General features: G+C 40.6%; 1 protein-coding gene across 2 annotated transcripts in view; it reads right to left on the bottom strand.

Moving 5' to 3' along the window:
• The window catches only part of LOC148043912 (cyclic nucleotide-binding domain-containing protein 2-like), a 48480-nt gene that overhangs the window by 15828 nt on the left and 18054 nt on the right, over positions 1–14598 (bottom strand). For both annotated transcript variants that reach the window (XM_087723795.1, XM_087723794.1), the window contains exons 7-8: positions 7210–7274; positions 370–447 (exon numbers count right to left, since the gene is read on the bottom strand). In XM_087723795.1, the coding sequence (XP_087579921.1) occupies positions 370–447; positions 7210–7274 (143 nt within the window). The remainder of the gene's footprint in view (positions 1–369; positions 448–7209; positions 7275–14598) is intronic.

Below are 14598 nucleotides of genomic sequence, written 5' to 3'. Positions count from 1 at the left end.
TGTTTCATATTTTTTTAGCTTGTCTTATGTATGTTTCCTGGTAAAATCCCAATTTTGGGGGGGGACTCTACTTAGAGTTAGGGTTCAGTGTCTATAAATTTGGACAGGAAAATGGACATTGCCAAAGAATTCAGGGCACATGAGTATGCTTAGCAGAGCACTGATTTTTTGTGCCTCGCTTATGTACGTTTCCTGGGGAAATAACATGGGAAAATCCCACTGGACGCAAATCCATTTAAGGTTAGGTCTCCATGAATTTGAACAGCAAAATGGACATTGCCAACGAATGAATAATACAGGTTTGTACCTGTAGAAAATCTGCCATGTATTACTAATTGTTCTAGCAAGATACATGTTATTAATAACAACCTGTATAATTTCTGTAGAGAACAATGAATGATAAAATCTATTTTTTCTGACGGCCAAGTAGAGAACAGTGGAAGTTTCCTGCAGAAAAACAAGGCAAATAGATATTAGAATTGCTAATGAAATATTTGTTCCAAAACTGAAATATGTAAAACAAACCTACATTTGGTAGCAGGAAGCTTTGATGGCTCTCTAGTTATTCAAATCTTAGTTCTTGGTGAGATCACTCGCTCCTCTGAGAGTGTTTTGCTTGAGGATAATTTTTGATCTAATCTGAATTTTTAGTGGGCTGAGGTCTACAGTGCTTTAATCATCCTAGGCTGCCCCTATGCATTTTAGCTATTATCAATGGATTACACAACTCAACATAATTAATGTTAAGATAACAAGATACTACTATACATTGACATCTGCTGGTTGAGAATGTACATTGATATGGTTACAGATGCAGAATTATAAGGAGATGAAAGGCAGGTATCACAAATTATGGTGTTAAATGCTTTGCTAACATATTTTTCCAATATTTCTGGTAATATTTCAAACGTGTAACTGTGTTTACACACTAAGCCTTCATAACACTACAAATAAAGACACCTACTATTCCCTGACTAAGTGGCTCAGTGGCTAAGACACTGAGCTTGTCAAGCAGCAGTTCGAATCCCTAATACAGGTCTCCTGCGTGAGCAAAGGGGGTTGACTAGATGACCTCCAAGGTCTCTTCCAACTCTGTTACTTTTTACTGTATATTATCTCCAATAAACACAAATGAAAAACCTATAAGCTCTCATTTTCTGCCATAGGTCTGACTGGCCACTGTATCTTTAAGTTTCGTCCAATACGGTTTATAAGTTCTCATACTTAAATCCAAGGCAACATGCTCATTTTATCACCTAATTTATGCAAAACATGTCTATTTCAAGTGTGAAAAATTGTTCACTCCCAATTACCAATAAGGCTCCCACTGTTATAAGGGACATAATTTAAGTTATGGTCCCTATTTGTAGAAGGTCCATATTGGCTGTATAATGCTTGGGCACAGCATTATACCGTTTTCTATATCCTGCTCCATCGACATGAATAATGCAGCTTTTTAAGTGAGGGAAATTGTATGACAAGTTTCTCCCACTGTGGAAAATCTGAGGTGGCATGAAGTTGCACTGCAGTGGTGGGTTGTAGGCAGTACGCCCCAGTACGGGCATACCGGAGCCAACTTGGAGCACCGGATACGGTTCCGGTATGGTGCTCTGAAGGACACCCCCACCCCTGCCCGAGCTCCTTACCGGTGTTTAAAGGCTTCTGCGCTTCTGGGCAGGCGCATGGTGAGTACAGCACCTGCGCGATGCTCCGTGAAGCAGCTGGAGCATTGCAGAGCGTCATGGAGGCGCTAAGATACATGCGTGCACTGCACGTATTTGCACGTGAGCTGCACGCGTCCATGGGGACGCCGCCAGCCCTGTTCCAACCGGATTTGAAACCCACCACTGTTGCACTGGCAATGTGGAGGTGTACAGTATCCTCAATTGTTAAATTTGTAAACTTTAGGTGCAACCAGAGGTGGAATTCTGCCGGTTTGGCAGTTTCCACTACCCGATCCGATAGTGAAATTGCAGGTGGCCCCGCCCACCCACCCTGGCTCTATGCCCGCCCCATTTAGGCACTTTTTTTAGCCAAAGCGCATGTGCGAAAGGCTGAGTGCATGCATGGATGAGGCGCGGGTGAGCGAAGGTCTGTATTGCAGTTAACTCCTTGAAAGACTATTGTCTGGCTTTTTTTGGTGGGTGAATGCCATTAATTCACAAGAGGTAAATAAAGGAGGTTTTTTTGGTGACAAGGAGTTTGTTTCTTGCTTCTGCTAAGGCTGGGTCAGAACACTGTCAATGTGCAAGCCAGATTCACTTAATAACTGTGTTATTAACTTAACAATTATGGCAAGAATTGTGGCAAGAAAGGCTGTAAAATGATGCAAAACTCACTTAACAACTGTCTCGCTTAGCTACAGAAATTTTGGGCTCTCATATGTTGAGAAATTATTTAGATCCTTTGCAGCCTGTCTTTCTTCTTCTAACTAAACATGATTTTATAAACTGGTATCTTGTGCCCTCTAATGGACAACTATATAATGAAGAGAACAACCGGGGGTGGGGGACGGGACGACATCACATTCCTGAAAGTTTTCAGTCTTTAAGACGCTGTAAGGTCTTCTGCAGTCACAACATAAGCCTCAGATTGAAAATCAGGCTTGCCAGAGGCTACAACTTTTCTATCCTGATCTATGGAGTGGAGAGTTGGTCTCTGGCAAGAAAGCAACTTTGAAGAAACTAGAAGCATTTGAAATGTGGATTTATAGACGGCTGTTATGTATAGATTGGGTTGACAAAATCAGAAATGAGGAGGTGATGAAGCACCTGGGAAAGCCAAGGGAAATCATCAAAACCATAAAAAAGTGAAAGTTAGAATATCTCAGACATGTGATGGGACACCAAGAAAAATACAACATACTCAGTGGTGGGATGCTGCCGGTTTAACAGCAACACGCTTCATGCGTGCACGCAGTGCTGAAAATGAAGCATTTAGATCAGAGGTGGGTTCCTACCAGTTCGCACCTATTCGGTAGAACCGGTTCGTCAAATCTACTGAACCGGTTAGAAGAGGTTCCACCAGTGGACCCGGAAAGCAGGCCACACCTACAGAAGAGGTTCCAAGATTTTTTGAAACCCACCACTGGTCCTTGGATATGATTATTCTACACTGTCATGCTCCTATTTATAAAACTCAGGGCCTCTGTGAAAGGTAAGGATGACTACTGCGTTTGTGGCGCAATCAGAACATTGCGTGTATTGAAGTTGTTTTAACGCAAACCAAAGATGCCTTTTAAAAAACAAGTTTACATCATATTCTTATGCATGCCAGTGCTGTGTGTGAGGTAATTTAAGGTGGTTCTGACAAGTGTCGTCGGCATCTTCATATCCGGTCACATGGGTGGCAAGCCACTCCCATCCGGTCACATGGGCAGCAAGCCACTCCCACAAAGGAGGCCACACCCACAGAGTAGGTTAGAACAATTTTTGAAACCCACCACTGTGGGACACCCAGAAAAATACAGCATACTCAGTGGTGGGATGCTGCCGGTTTAACAACAGTGCTGAAAATGGAGCATTTAGATAGAAGCTCAGCTGCTTACCTTCCAAGTCAGCAATGGTAAATAAAGCTGGGGGGGGGGGAATCAGTTGTGCCGCATGATTTGAGATGCGCTAGAAAGCAGGAAATAAAGGACAGGATAAAGCAGAAGTGGGGGGGGGGGCAAGCTGAACATCTGACCTACCGGTTTGCCTGGTCCGAACCAGCTGAATACCACCTCTGAGCATACTCCACTTAATCCTCCAGGGAAAGACTGAAGGTGAATGAGGTCCATGCAGAAGAAGAACATCATGGCATTCAAAATCTAAGGGACTGGTTTGGACAAAACTCAGCAGCACTTTTTTGTGCGGCTGCTGATAAAGAATAGGATCGCCAACATGATCGCCAACGTCCGATGAGGGACAGGGCACGAGAAGAAGAATTTGGAACAATAAATGTGGACAATAAATGGCATTCTGTTGCATTTAGTAACAATGGTCGAATAAAAACAACTAAAGGGAATAACACCCCACTAACTGTCATCTTCCTGACTTTCCCTCTGCCCCCACCTAACTCTGATGAAAATTACAGCTTGGTCATCTGTGTGTTTCATAGGTATACCAGCCTAAACAAAGCAGGAAGGTTTTAAGCCGAGGTGGCCCAGTGGTTAGAGTGCAGCACTGCAGGCTACTTCAGCTGACTGCAGTTCAGCAGTTCGGCTGTTCAAATCTCACCGGCTCAAGGTTGACTCAGCCTTCCATCCTTCCGAGGTGGGTAAAATGAGGACCCGGATTGTTGGGGGCAATATGCTGACTCTGTAAACAGCTTAGAGAGGGCTGAAAGCCCTATGAAGCGGTATATAAGTCTAAATGCTATTGCTATTAATATATATTGCATTTATTAATATGTGGAACTGTTGTGGCCTGCCAGCGGCCAGCAGGAGGAGGAGGTTGGGGAGGAGCATGGGCCAGTCCTGGAGGCCGGCGAAGGCTCAGACGAGGGCTCTGCATAGGAGGTAGAGATTGGGCTGAGGCTGTCTGGCAGTGATCAGGTGCCTATGGAGCTAAGACAGCAGTGAGGCAGAAGAACAGTTAGAGCCCCTTCCCAGTGTGCGCATGCGTAGAGCTGCCAGAAGAAAAGAACAACTCAGAAATCAGGGTAGACTTGGGAGTCAAGTCACAAGTGGAAGGTGATTGGCCCCTCCCTGAGGAAATAAAAGAGGAGCGAAAGGGGAGGGGGCTTTTGCAGGAAACAATTCATTCGGTCAGTTGTTAGATTCACTTCAGGAGTGTGAAGATCTGTCCGTGAATCTCAGAGACTCTGTGCCCAGCCTTTCCTTGCACAGCACCTCATTTGGAAAATATTTACTTGGCATCTTTCCAAGATAGATAAGGTCTGTAGTCATAAACATTCCTTGGAAAGACTGTTTCCAGGCCTTGCTGAATGTGAATGAGAGGAATTCACATTCGTTTAATAAAAGGGGTTTTTGTCCAGATCAGGAATCTGGTTTCTTGGGGAACAGAAACTATGTGAAGAACTTTGGATACTGACTTACAAAGTATGTATCTTTAGTAAATATTTAAATAAGAGTGAACTCATTATGCATTTGTCAATGTCGCTGTTAGATGTAAGGATATCTGAGAAACTTTACAGCTAAATGCATATATTAATTATGGTCTTTAAGTCTTGAAGCAAAAATAACCCAGGTATGTATGAAATATTAAAACAGTTCTGAAGAATATAGTCTGCTCTGCAAAAGAGCTTAAGTTTGACATGGTCTTGCGAACATCAAAGGGCAGAATGACTGATCACTCCTAGCTGAAGCCAAAGATCTGTTTTTCCTTTTTTAAAATCACTTAACACCTATTACGTTTAGTACCGATGCACAGAATCCAATTTTATCCCTTTTAATTCTTTTCTGTTAATACATAGCTTTTTTTTCCCCCCTCCAGGAAAGACTGGAAGTGGAAATTATTTTAATAAAACTGGCAGTGACAATCTCTATAACTGACAAGTAGAGATTCTCTAGGCCAGTGTTTTTCAACCTTGTCAACTTGAAGATGTCTGGACTTCAACTCCCAGAATTCCCCAGCCAGCATTCGCTGGCTGGGGAATTCTGGGAGTTGAAGTCCAGACATCTTCAAGTTGACAAGGTTGAAAAACACTGCTCTAGGCCAGGGGTCTCCAACTTTGGCAACTTGAAGACTTGTGGACTTCAACTCCCAGAATTGCTGGCTGAGGAACTCTGGGAGTTGAAGTCCACATGTCTTAAAGTTGCCAAGGTTGGAGACCCCAGCTCTATGCTGTACAGATAGTACTCATTTTAGCGACCGTCACGTTTAGTGACCCTTTGCATTAGAATGGGGATGGAAAAGTAACTTTGTGACCAATCCTTGCCTTTAATGACCCTTGCAGGTATTTAAAGCAAAGGAAAGCTGGAGTAATATCATCAACACAGTTTGGTTGCACTTATGGAATGGAATGGAATGGAATGGAATGGAATAGAATAGAATAGAATAGAATAGAATAGAATAGAATAGAAGGATAGGACAGGATAGGAATGGAATGCAGAGTAGAATAGAATAGAATAGGAATAGAATAGAATAATAGGTTAGGATAGGATAGGAATGGAATGCAGAGTAGATTAGATTAGATTAGAACAGAATAGAATAGAATAGAAGGATAAGACAGGATAGGAATGGAATGCAGAGTAGAATAGAATAAAATAGAATAGGAATAGGAATAGAATAGAATAATAGGTTAGGATAGGATAGGATAGGATAGGATAGGATAGGATAGGATAGGATAGGACAGGAATGGAATGCAGATTCGATTAGAATAGAATAGAATAGAATAGAAGGATAGGACAGGATAGGAATGGAATGCAGAGTAGAATAGAATAAAATAGAATAGAATAGAATAGGAATAGAATAGAATAATAGGTTAGGATAGGATAGGATAGGACAGGAATGGAATGCAGATTAGATTAGAATAGAATAGAATAGAATAGAATAGAATAGAATAGAAGGATAGGACAGGATAGGAATGGAATGCAGAGTAGAATAGAATAGAATAGGAATAGGAATAGAATAGAATAATAGGTTAGGATAGGATAGGATAGGATAGGACAGGAATGGAATGCAGATTAGATTAGATTAAATTAGAATAGAATAGAATAGAATAGAATAGAAGGATAGGACAGGATAGGAATGGAATGCAGAGTAGAATAGAATAGAATAGGAATAGGAATAGAATAATAGGTTAGGTTAGGATAGGATAGGATAGGATAGGACAGGAATGGAATGCAGATTAGAATAGAATAGAATAGAATAGAATAGAAGGAAAGGGCAGGATAGGAATGGAATGCAGAGTAGGATAGAATAGAATAGGAATAGAATAGAATAATAGGTTAGGATAAAATAGGATAGGATAGGACAGGAATGGAATGCAGAATAGAATAGAATAGAATAGAAGGATAGGACAGGATAGGATAGGAATGGAATGCAGAGTAGAATAGAATAGAATATGAATAGAATAGAATAATAGGATAGGATAGGATAGGACAGGAATGGAATGCAGTTTAGATTAGAATAGAATAGAATATGTTACTAGCCTGAATGCTTAATCTCAAATATTTTGTAAAACAATAAAGTTACTTCTGTAAGTCTGTGGCTGTTCACTTCTTATCTAAAACACACACTTTAGGAGGGGGGGGGGAGCAGTTACCTTAAAAATCGGCAAGTTGCATGGTATTGTTCATACCTAATGGTAGCAAGAGCACATCCAAAAACCTGTTAAATGAAGAAGAAACAACAAATCTGTTTATAATCAGCTATTTTGTGCTTCACAACAGTCTTCTTCACTGTAGCATAGAAGAGTGATGGCTTATGATATTAACACTTCACGTGGTCTTGATTCTATCCCTCTGTTGATGCAGCCTAGAACTGTGTTGGCTTTTATGGTTCACTTACCAACTGCGGGAAGAAAGTTTGCAAAATGGAGCAAGACTCACTCAACAAATGTTTCACTTAGCAAGAGAAATTCTGGGCCCAATTGTGGTCATAAGACGAGGACTGCCTCTATTGTATTTGAATTTGAGCTAGTTAAATACCACCCACGGGTAGAGTAATCCTCAATATAAGATTTGACTGGTTTCACATTTGAATTTAAAGATGTGCATTAATGTTTAGCTGGGCACATATGAAAAGCAAGGGAAAGGGGGAACTGCCATGGAAGAGAAGTCTTAGAATTTAAAGGTGGTTTTAGAGGACAATCCACTATCGCAAAAACTGATTAATATGTCTGTTTCAAAGATGTAAAAGAGAAACAAAAATTAGGATTTTAAACTTAAAGGTAAAGATTCCCCTTGCACATATGTGCTAGTCGTTCCCGACTCTAGCGGGTGGTGATCATCTCCATTTCAAAGCCGAAGAGCCAGCGCTGTCTGAAGACGTCTCTGTGGTCATGTGGCCGGCGTGACTAAACGCTGAAGGCGCACAGAACGCTGTTTGCATGCTTTCAAACTGCTAGGTTGGCAGAAGCTGGGACAAGTAACGGGAGCTCACTCCATTACGCGGTACTAGGAATTCAAACCGCTGATCTTTCCGATAGACAAGCTCAGCATCTTAGCCACTGAGCCACCGCGTCCCTCTTATTTTAAACTTACTCATCAGAAATTAACCCCAAGATATCAGACTAAACAAGATCACACTTATTGCAATAATTGTAGCCATTATTCTTTAAAATTCTCTGCAGAGGTGGGTTCCTACCAGTTCGCACCTATTCAGTAGAATCGGTTTGTCAAATCTACCGAACCGGTTAGAAGAGTTTCCACCAGTGGACCCAGAAAGCAGGCCACACCTACAGAAGAGGTTCCAAATTTTTTTGAAACCCACCATTGCCACACAAACACACACACACACACTGAGAGAGAGAGAAAGGAAGAAATAAATAAAAAAAAGAAAAAAGAAAGAAAAAGAGTGAGAGAGATGAAAGAAAAAAGAAAAAAGGGACAGAGAGACAAAAGGAAGGAGAGAGAGAGAGAGAGAGAGAGAGAGAGAGAAAGAAAGAAAGAAAGAAAGAAAGAAAGAAAGAAAGAAAGAAAGAAAGAAAGAAAGAAAAAACACATGGCCGGCAAGCCACTCCCACCAGGTCACATGGCCGGCAAGCCACTCCCACAAAGGAGGCCACACCCACAGAGTAGGTTCCAAATATTTTTGAAACCCACCACTGATTCTCTGTATTCATTTCAGTCTTTAGAGAAATCCTTTCTCGCCAATTTATTTCTGTTACTCTCCTCAATTTCTTAGTATTGGTGAAAAGGTCAAGCAAACTGTCAAACTACAATTAACACTCTGAATTTGGAAACCGCCGTGGAAAGCATATTTCCACCTCTATCAATTTCTGCCACACCACCAGGTGATAAAGCCTTGCCTTGAACAGGGAGAATCCGCTCCACTCTTTAAAGTGCATGTCACAACTTTTTATCATGGAAAAAAACATAAATATTTAAAGTTAATGTCTGATGCTGGCAGTATTATCAGCCTGATGACTCATCCTCATATCTCCGTTTATTACATATTCAGTTCCCAAAGGTAGAACGTATTAAAAATGTAAGAGAAAACCTAAACTATTAACACTTTCATGCTGTAGATATTTATTTCAACATAGGCCGTGTTATAAAGTATGATTTCTTTTTTCTTCTTCTTTGAGAAGTCTTTTTCACCTGCTTAATGTGGTTGCTTCCTCTTAGAATTAAACACTTAAAATAAATTAAATTACACAATTTCCTCACATTTCAGAGCCTGAAGCAAAAACCCAAAACAATAATGGTTTCTGTCAGTATAATGATGATTTAATAGCTGACCAGCTCCTGTAAGGCTGTAAACTGAGATGATGACATGAGAATGAGTCAGCAGGGTTACTGCCACTTTAAGAAGCTGTATATATAAGGGAGGCCATGTGAGGGCATCTCTCTCTCTCCTCGTGTATCTCTCTCCTCGTATTCTATCTCCATTGTGGTTCCCCATGTAGAGTTGAAGATTACTTGCTTGCCTGGTATTTGCCTAATATGTATCTTTATAGCACAGAAGTGAGTACATTCCCTCACATTTTGTAAATATTTCAGTATATCTTTTCATGTGACAGCACTGAAGAAATGACACTTGGATACAATGTAAAGTAGTGAGCATATAACTTGTATAACAGTGTAAATGTGCTGTCCCCTCAAAATAACGCAACACACAACCATTAATGTCTAAACTGCTGAGTTACAAAATACGAGGGGGTGTACTCACTTCTGTGATATACTATATATAGGTCTTGTATATAAACCACTATTGGAAAGACAAAAACTCTGTGTATTGTATTTTGGTCCTGGATTGTCTCAAAACAGTAATCACGTTGTGCGCACTCTGACAATTTCATGGCAATAGTTAAGCTCTGAAACCATTATTACTGCTGTTTTGGAAGCACCAATTTTATAAGCCTGTGCAATGTGTCTTTGGTATATTTCTGACAAAGTGACTTTATTGATAAAGAGAATAAAGCCTCAGGGTTGAAATTAGGGCTCCTTGGTGCTCTCCAAGCTTGGTTGTTTTCTTGTAGGCATTTCATTACCACACTAGGTAACATCATCAGTGCTAGTAAGGAGTGGGGTTTGCTCTTGGTTTATATTCTAGTGACTTATCTTGTCAGTATTGGTGGGGTGGTCTTGGAGGTGCTTTGATTAGGCTGTTTATTGTTAGTTTGTTTTACAATTCCTTGTTTGGGGTGTTGTTTACTTCTTCATTGTTGGTCTGATGTTAATCAGGGGTTAATTATGATCATCTGCATGCTGATTGCTGGTGGGGAGGTGTTTTGGTCTGTTTGGCCTGTGGCTTGTCTCTGTTGTACCTTATGTAGATGTTGTTTATGTTTGTTTCTATTGATGCCCATTGCAATGTGTGGCTGTGAAAGTTGGACCATAAGAAAGGTTGAGTGCCAAAGAATGGAGGCCTTTGAACTATGGTGCTGAAGAAGACTCCTGTGAGTCCCTTGGACTGCAAGGCAATCAAATTGGTCAGTCCTAGAGGAGATCAATCCTGACTGCTTTTTAGAAGGCCAGATCCTGAAGAGGAAACTCAAAGACTTTGGCCACTTAATGAGAAGGAAGGACTCACTTGAAAAGAGCCTAATGCTGTGAATGATCGAGGGCAAAAGAAGAAGGGGACGACAAAGAATGAGGTGGCTGGATGGCATCACCGAAGCAATAGGTGTAAGCTTAAATGGACTCCGGAGGATGGTAGAGGACAGGAAGGCCTGGAGGAACATTGTCCATGGGGTTGTGATGGGTTGGACACCACTTCGCAACTAACAACACTGATGTACAATTTGTCAGAGTGCCAGACCTCCAGGAATTCCCCAGCTTTGTTTGGTCTTGGCTTGGCCTAGGATGGTCAGAGAGTCAATGATGTGACAATAGGTGAGGATGAAATCATGGGCTCATTCAATGTCACAGCCCTTTTCACATCCATAGATCTCGAATTAGCTGAAGAATCTATGACAATATTGCTCTATAGGACAAACGACTTAACCAAATGCACGGAGATTTCAACACACCAGGATCATGGATCTCATCCAGTTCTGCCTAACTATTTACTTTCAATTTGATGGACAAACCTATTAACAAATCAACATACAACTGCATGAAACATCTGGCTGTCTCCTGATTATTAGTCAGAAAACCACGTCGGCGAAAATGAATATGAAGATCCTCTTAAAGTTTATCTCAGAGCTTCCACGCTGTTTTTCTGGTTATTCTCACAAGAAAACTCTCCCACAAATGCTGAGGTTGAATGATAAATATAATATTTTGCATTGTTCTCAGGGATAATTAAAGCATTAAATGTTATTTCGCCATTCCCATTTGCACTCCTGCCCAAAATTCTCTAATGAGAATCATTAGAGAAATATATGAACAATATGGCAAGCAAATGGATTATAAATGTACCCACATGCAAAATAGGATCAACTTTCACTTCTAGTATATTAAAATGCATTTTGGATCTAGACCAGAATAGAATTAAGGACTAGAGGAAGAAAATCCAACTCTTTATTTTCTCTGAATGAGCTTTTTCAATGTCTTATTGCAACACAACACACATAAAATTATATTACAGTATTACACAGATCTATAATTAAGACTTGGAGATAGGCAGAGGAATATTTTTATTGCTGTGTCAAGGAACCTTTAATATACAGACAGCTCAATATAACTTCTGCAAAAGTATTGTTTAATTAAATTGAATTTGCACATGTCAAATTCTTCTCTAATGTGTCAACAATCTAGGCCACAATTGCTGAATGAAAGCACATTAGCTATATAAAAGCTTTGTGGATTAGTGTAACAGAATACAGTGTCAACATTTGTAAGCTGGAAATAAATTGCCAATTTCATTGTTATTTTAAAATCTGTTCTTCAAAAATAAATTAATGAAATGATTCCTAAATTATTCCAGTTCAGATCTTCGTGCTGGTAGGAATGACAGAAATAAAGTCTATTTGTGTGTGCATTGCACACCAAGACAACTAGACACAAGAACAGTTTTCCCCCGAATGCCATCACTCTGCTAAACAAATAATTCCCTCAACACTGTCAAACTATTCACTAAGGCTGCATTACTATTACTATTAAGTCTTCTCATTGTTCCTATCACCCATCTCCTCCCACTTATGACTACATGACTGTAACTTTGTTGCTTGTATTCTTATGATTGATAGATATTGATTGTTTCCTGATTGCTATTTGTATCCTATGACTATCATTAAGTGTTGTACCTTATGATTCTTGACAAATGTATCTTGTATTTTATGTACACCGAGAGCATAAGCACCAAAGACAAATTCCTTGTGTGTCCAATCACACAGCCAATAAAGAATTCTATTCTATTCTATTCTATTCTTTCTATTCTATTCTATTCTATTCTATGTTGATTATACTAAGCAAAAAAGTACAATGGAAAAAATCAAGGAAGGTTGATTTCCCAATCATACGCTTTGCCCTGTTACTATGACTGTAAAACAAAATATTATAAAATCTACCAATATAGCTAATGCATTAGAAATATATTTTGATTACTGCAGTTAAACTTATAACACCAAGAGGAAAAACATGAAGTTAATTGCTGAAGATTAGAGTGTTGACAGAACTGTAAAATACCACAAGGATGATTTATATTTTACACCTAAAATCTCGTAGGAGTCTCTTCTTTAGCCTTGATGGTCAATCAGAATGTTATAGTTATGAATATGCATACAAACCCAGCCTATGGGAAACCATAGCCGGTCACAAGCCCGGATAAATAAGGAGTGTTGGTTCCCGTGGCGACGGAACCGTGAAACAAGCTGAGAATCCAATGGCAGGACAACACACGGATAAACAGCTCTGTAATCCGTGACGTTCTGCCCTTGGCCTTCACAATGCAACGGTCACTGCCTTGTGGACGTTGACATTTACGAAGATTAAGTCCAAGTAAGTCCAATATGCATACAGGAGAAAAATGTTGATTTGATGATAAGTGTTACGGGGAATGTCCATTAGTACAACATTTAAGGGGACAAGGCACTTACCAACCTAGCTTTAATTTATGCCATACCATTTGTTGTTGTTAGTTGCAAAGTCATGTCCAACTCATCGTGACCCCATGGACAATGTTCCTCCAGGCCTTCCTGTCCTCTACCATCCTCCGGAGTCCATTTAAGCTCACATACCTACTGCTTCAGTGACTCCATCTAGCCACCTCGTTCTCTGTCGTCCCCTTCTTCTTTTGCCCTCCATCTTTCCCAGCACGAGGCTCTTCTCCAGGGAGTCCTTCCTTCTCATTAGGTGGCCTAAGTATTTGAGTTTCCTCTTCAGGATCTGGCCTTCTAAAGAGCAGCCAGGGTTGATCTCCTCTAGGACTGACTGGTTTGATTGATATGCCAAACCATACTTATGTTAAACACATTGGAATCAAGAGAGGCTCTCTGGGTGGGCACTTTGGGACACAGAGAACCTAAAGGCTAAAATAGATAGGCAAGTCTTCAAGAGCAATGATGGAAATGCTTTGGCTCATGCATTACCTCTTTTGCAGGACTGCAGTGAAAGCATAAATGAGGACACTGTTTTAAATAATTAACTAATGTAATTAATCTCACACATTCTGCCTTTTTGCTTTGGGTGCTTATAGAGTTAGCTTCCTTCAGAGGCAGTTACCAGAGTCAGTGAGGCTCTGAGAAATTAGTTGCTGCTTAATCTGGTCTCTCTCTCCCTCTCTCTCTCTTGTGGCAGAATACATATTCTGGAAATTTCCAAGAGGCTTGCCTGTGGGAAATCCATCCTATTTCTGAAAATGTCAATGCATTTTTCTTTTTTCCTTGCATTGAATCAACACAGTTCTCCATAGCCCTGTATTAATGGCGCAGGTGATCTGGTCATCTCCTCCTCCCTGTCCATCTGATGAACCTGTATGTTGTACCTAGTTCTGAAGGAAGAGATTGATCTATTATCTATTTTGCTGTTCTGTTCAACTGCTGAGGGTGCAGCTGGTAGCTTGGCGCTTCCTCCTGTTGGAAGAAATGTCCATCTGGGTTCAGTTCCAAGTGGGGAGAATGACATCGTAAACCTGGAGGGTGTTTGGAAAGATGGTTTGAATGGTGAACAGGACGGTTCCACCACAAATGCGCGAATGACAAAAGCAGCCTGACTAAACCGCGGTGACAAAACCGCGCCGACGAATGAGCGCTGAAGCGCGCCGACAACAGCGCGCCGACAGAAGCGCGCTGTAACCTAACCCTAAACCTAACCCTAAACCTAAACCTAAACCTTACCTTAACTTAAATCGCGCTTCTGTCGGCGCGCTGTTGTCGGCGCGCTTTTGACATTGCGGTTTTAGCGCCGCGGTTTTGTCGGCGCGCTTTTGACGTTCGCACTTTTGTCGGGTCACGGGACAGGACCACATAGTTTTGAGCCCTTGGGGAAAAAGGGGATCACTTTATTTATTTATTTATTTATTTATTTATTTATTTATTTATTTATTTATTTATTTATTAGACTTATATACCGCTTCATAGGGCTTTCAGCCCTCTCTAAGCGGT

The sequence above is a fragment of the Thamnophis sirtalis genome, unplaced genomic scaffold (genome assembly GCF_051295495.1).
Source record: "Thamnophis sirtalis isolate CommonGarterSnake01/CBP01778 unplaced genomic scaffold, rThaSir2_p1.2 scaffold_10, whole genome shotgun sequence".
In the NCBI taxonomy this organism is placed as follows: domain Eukaryota; kingdom Metazoa; phylum Chordata; class Lepidosauria; order Squamata; family Natricidae; genus Thamnophis; species Thamnophis sirtalis.
Note: the sequence above shows the minus strand (reverse complement) of the source record. Positions and strands in the feature narration are given on the sequence as shown.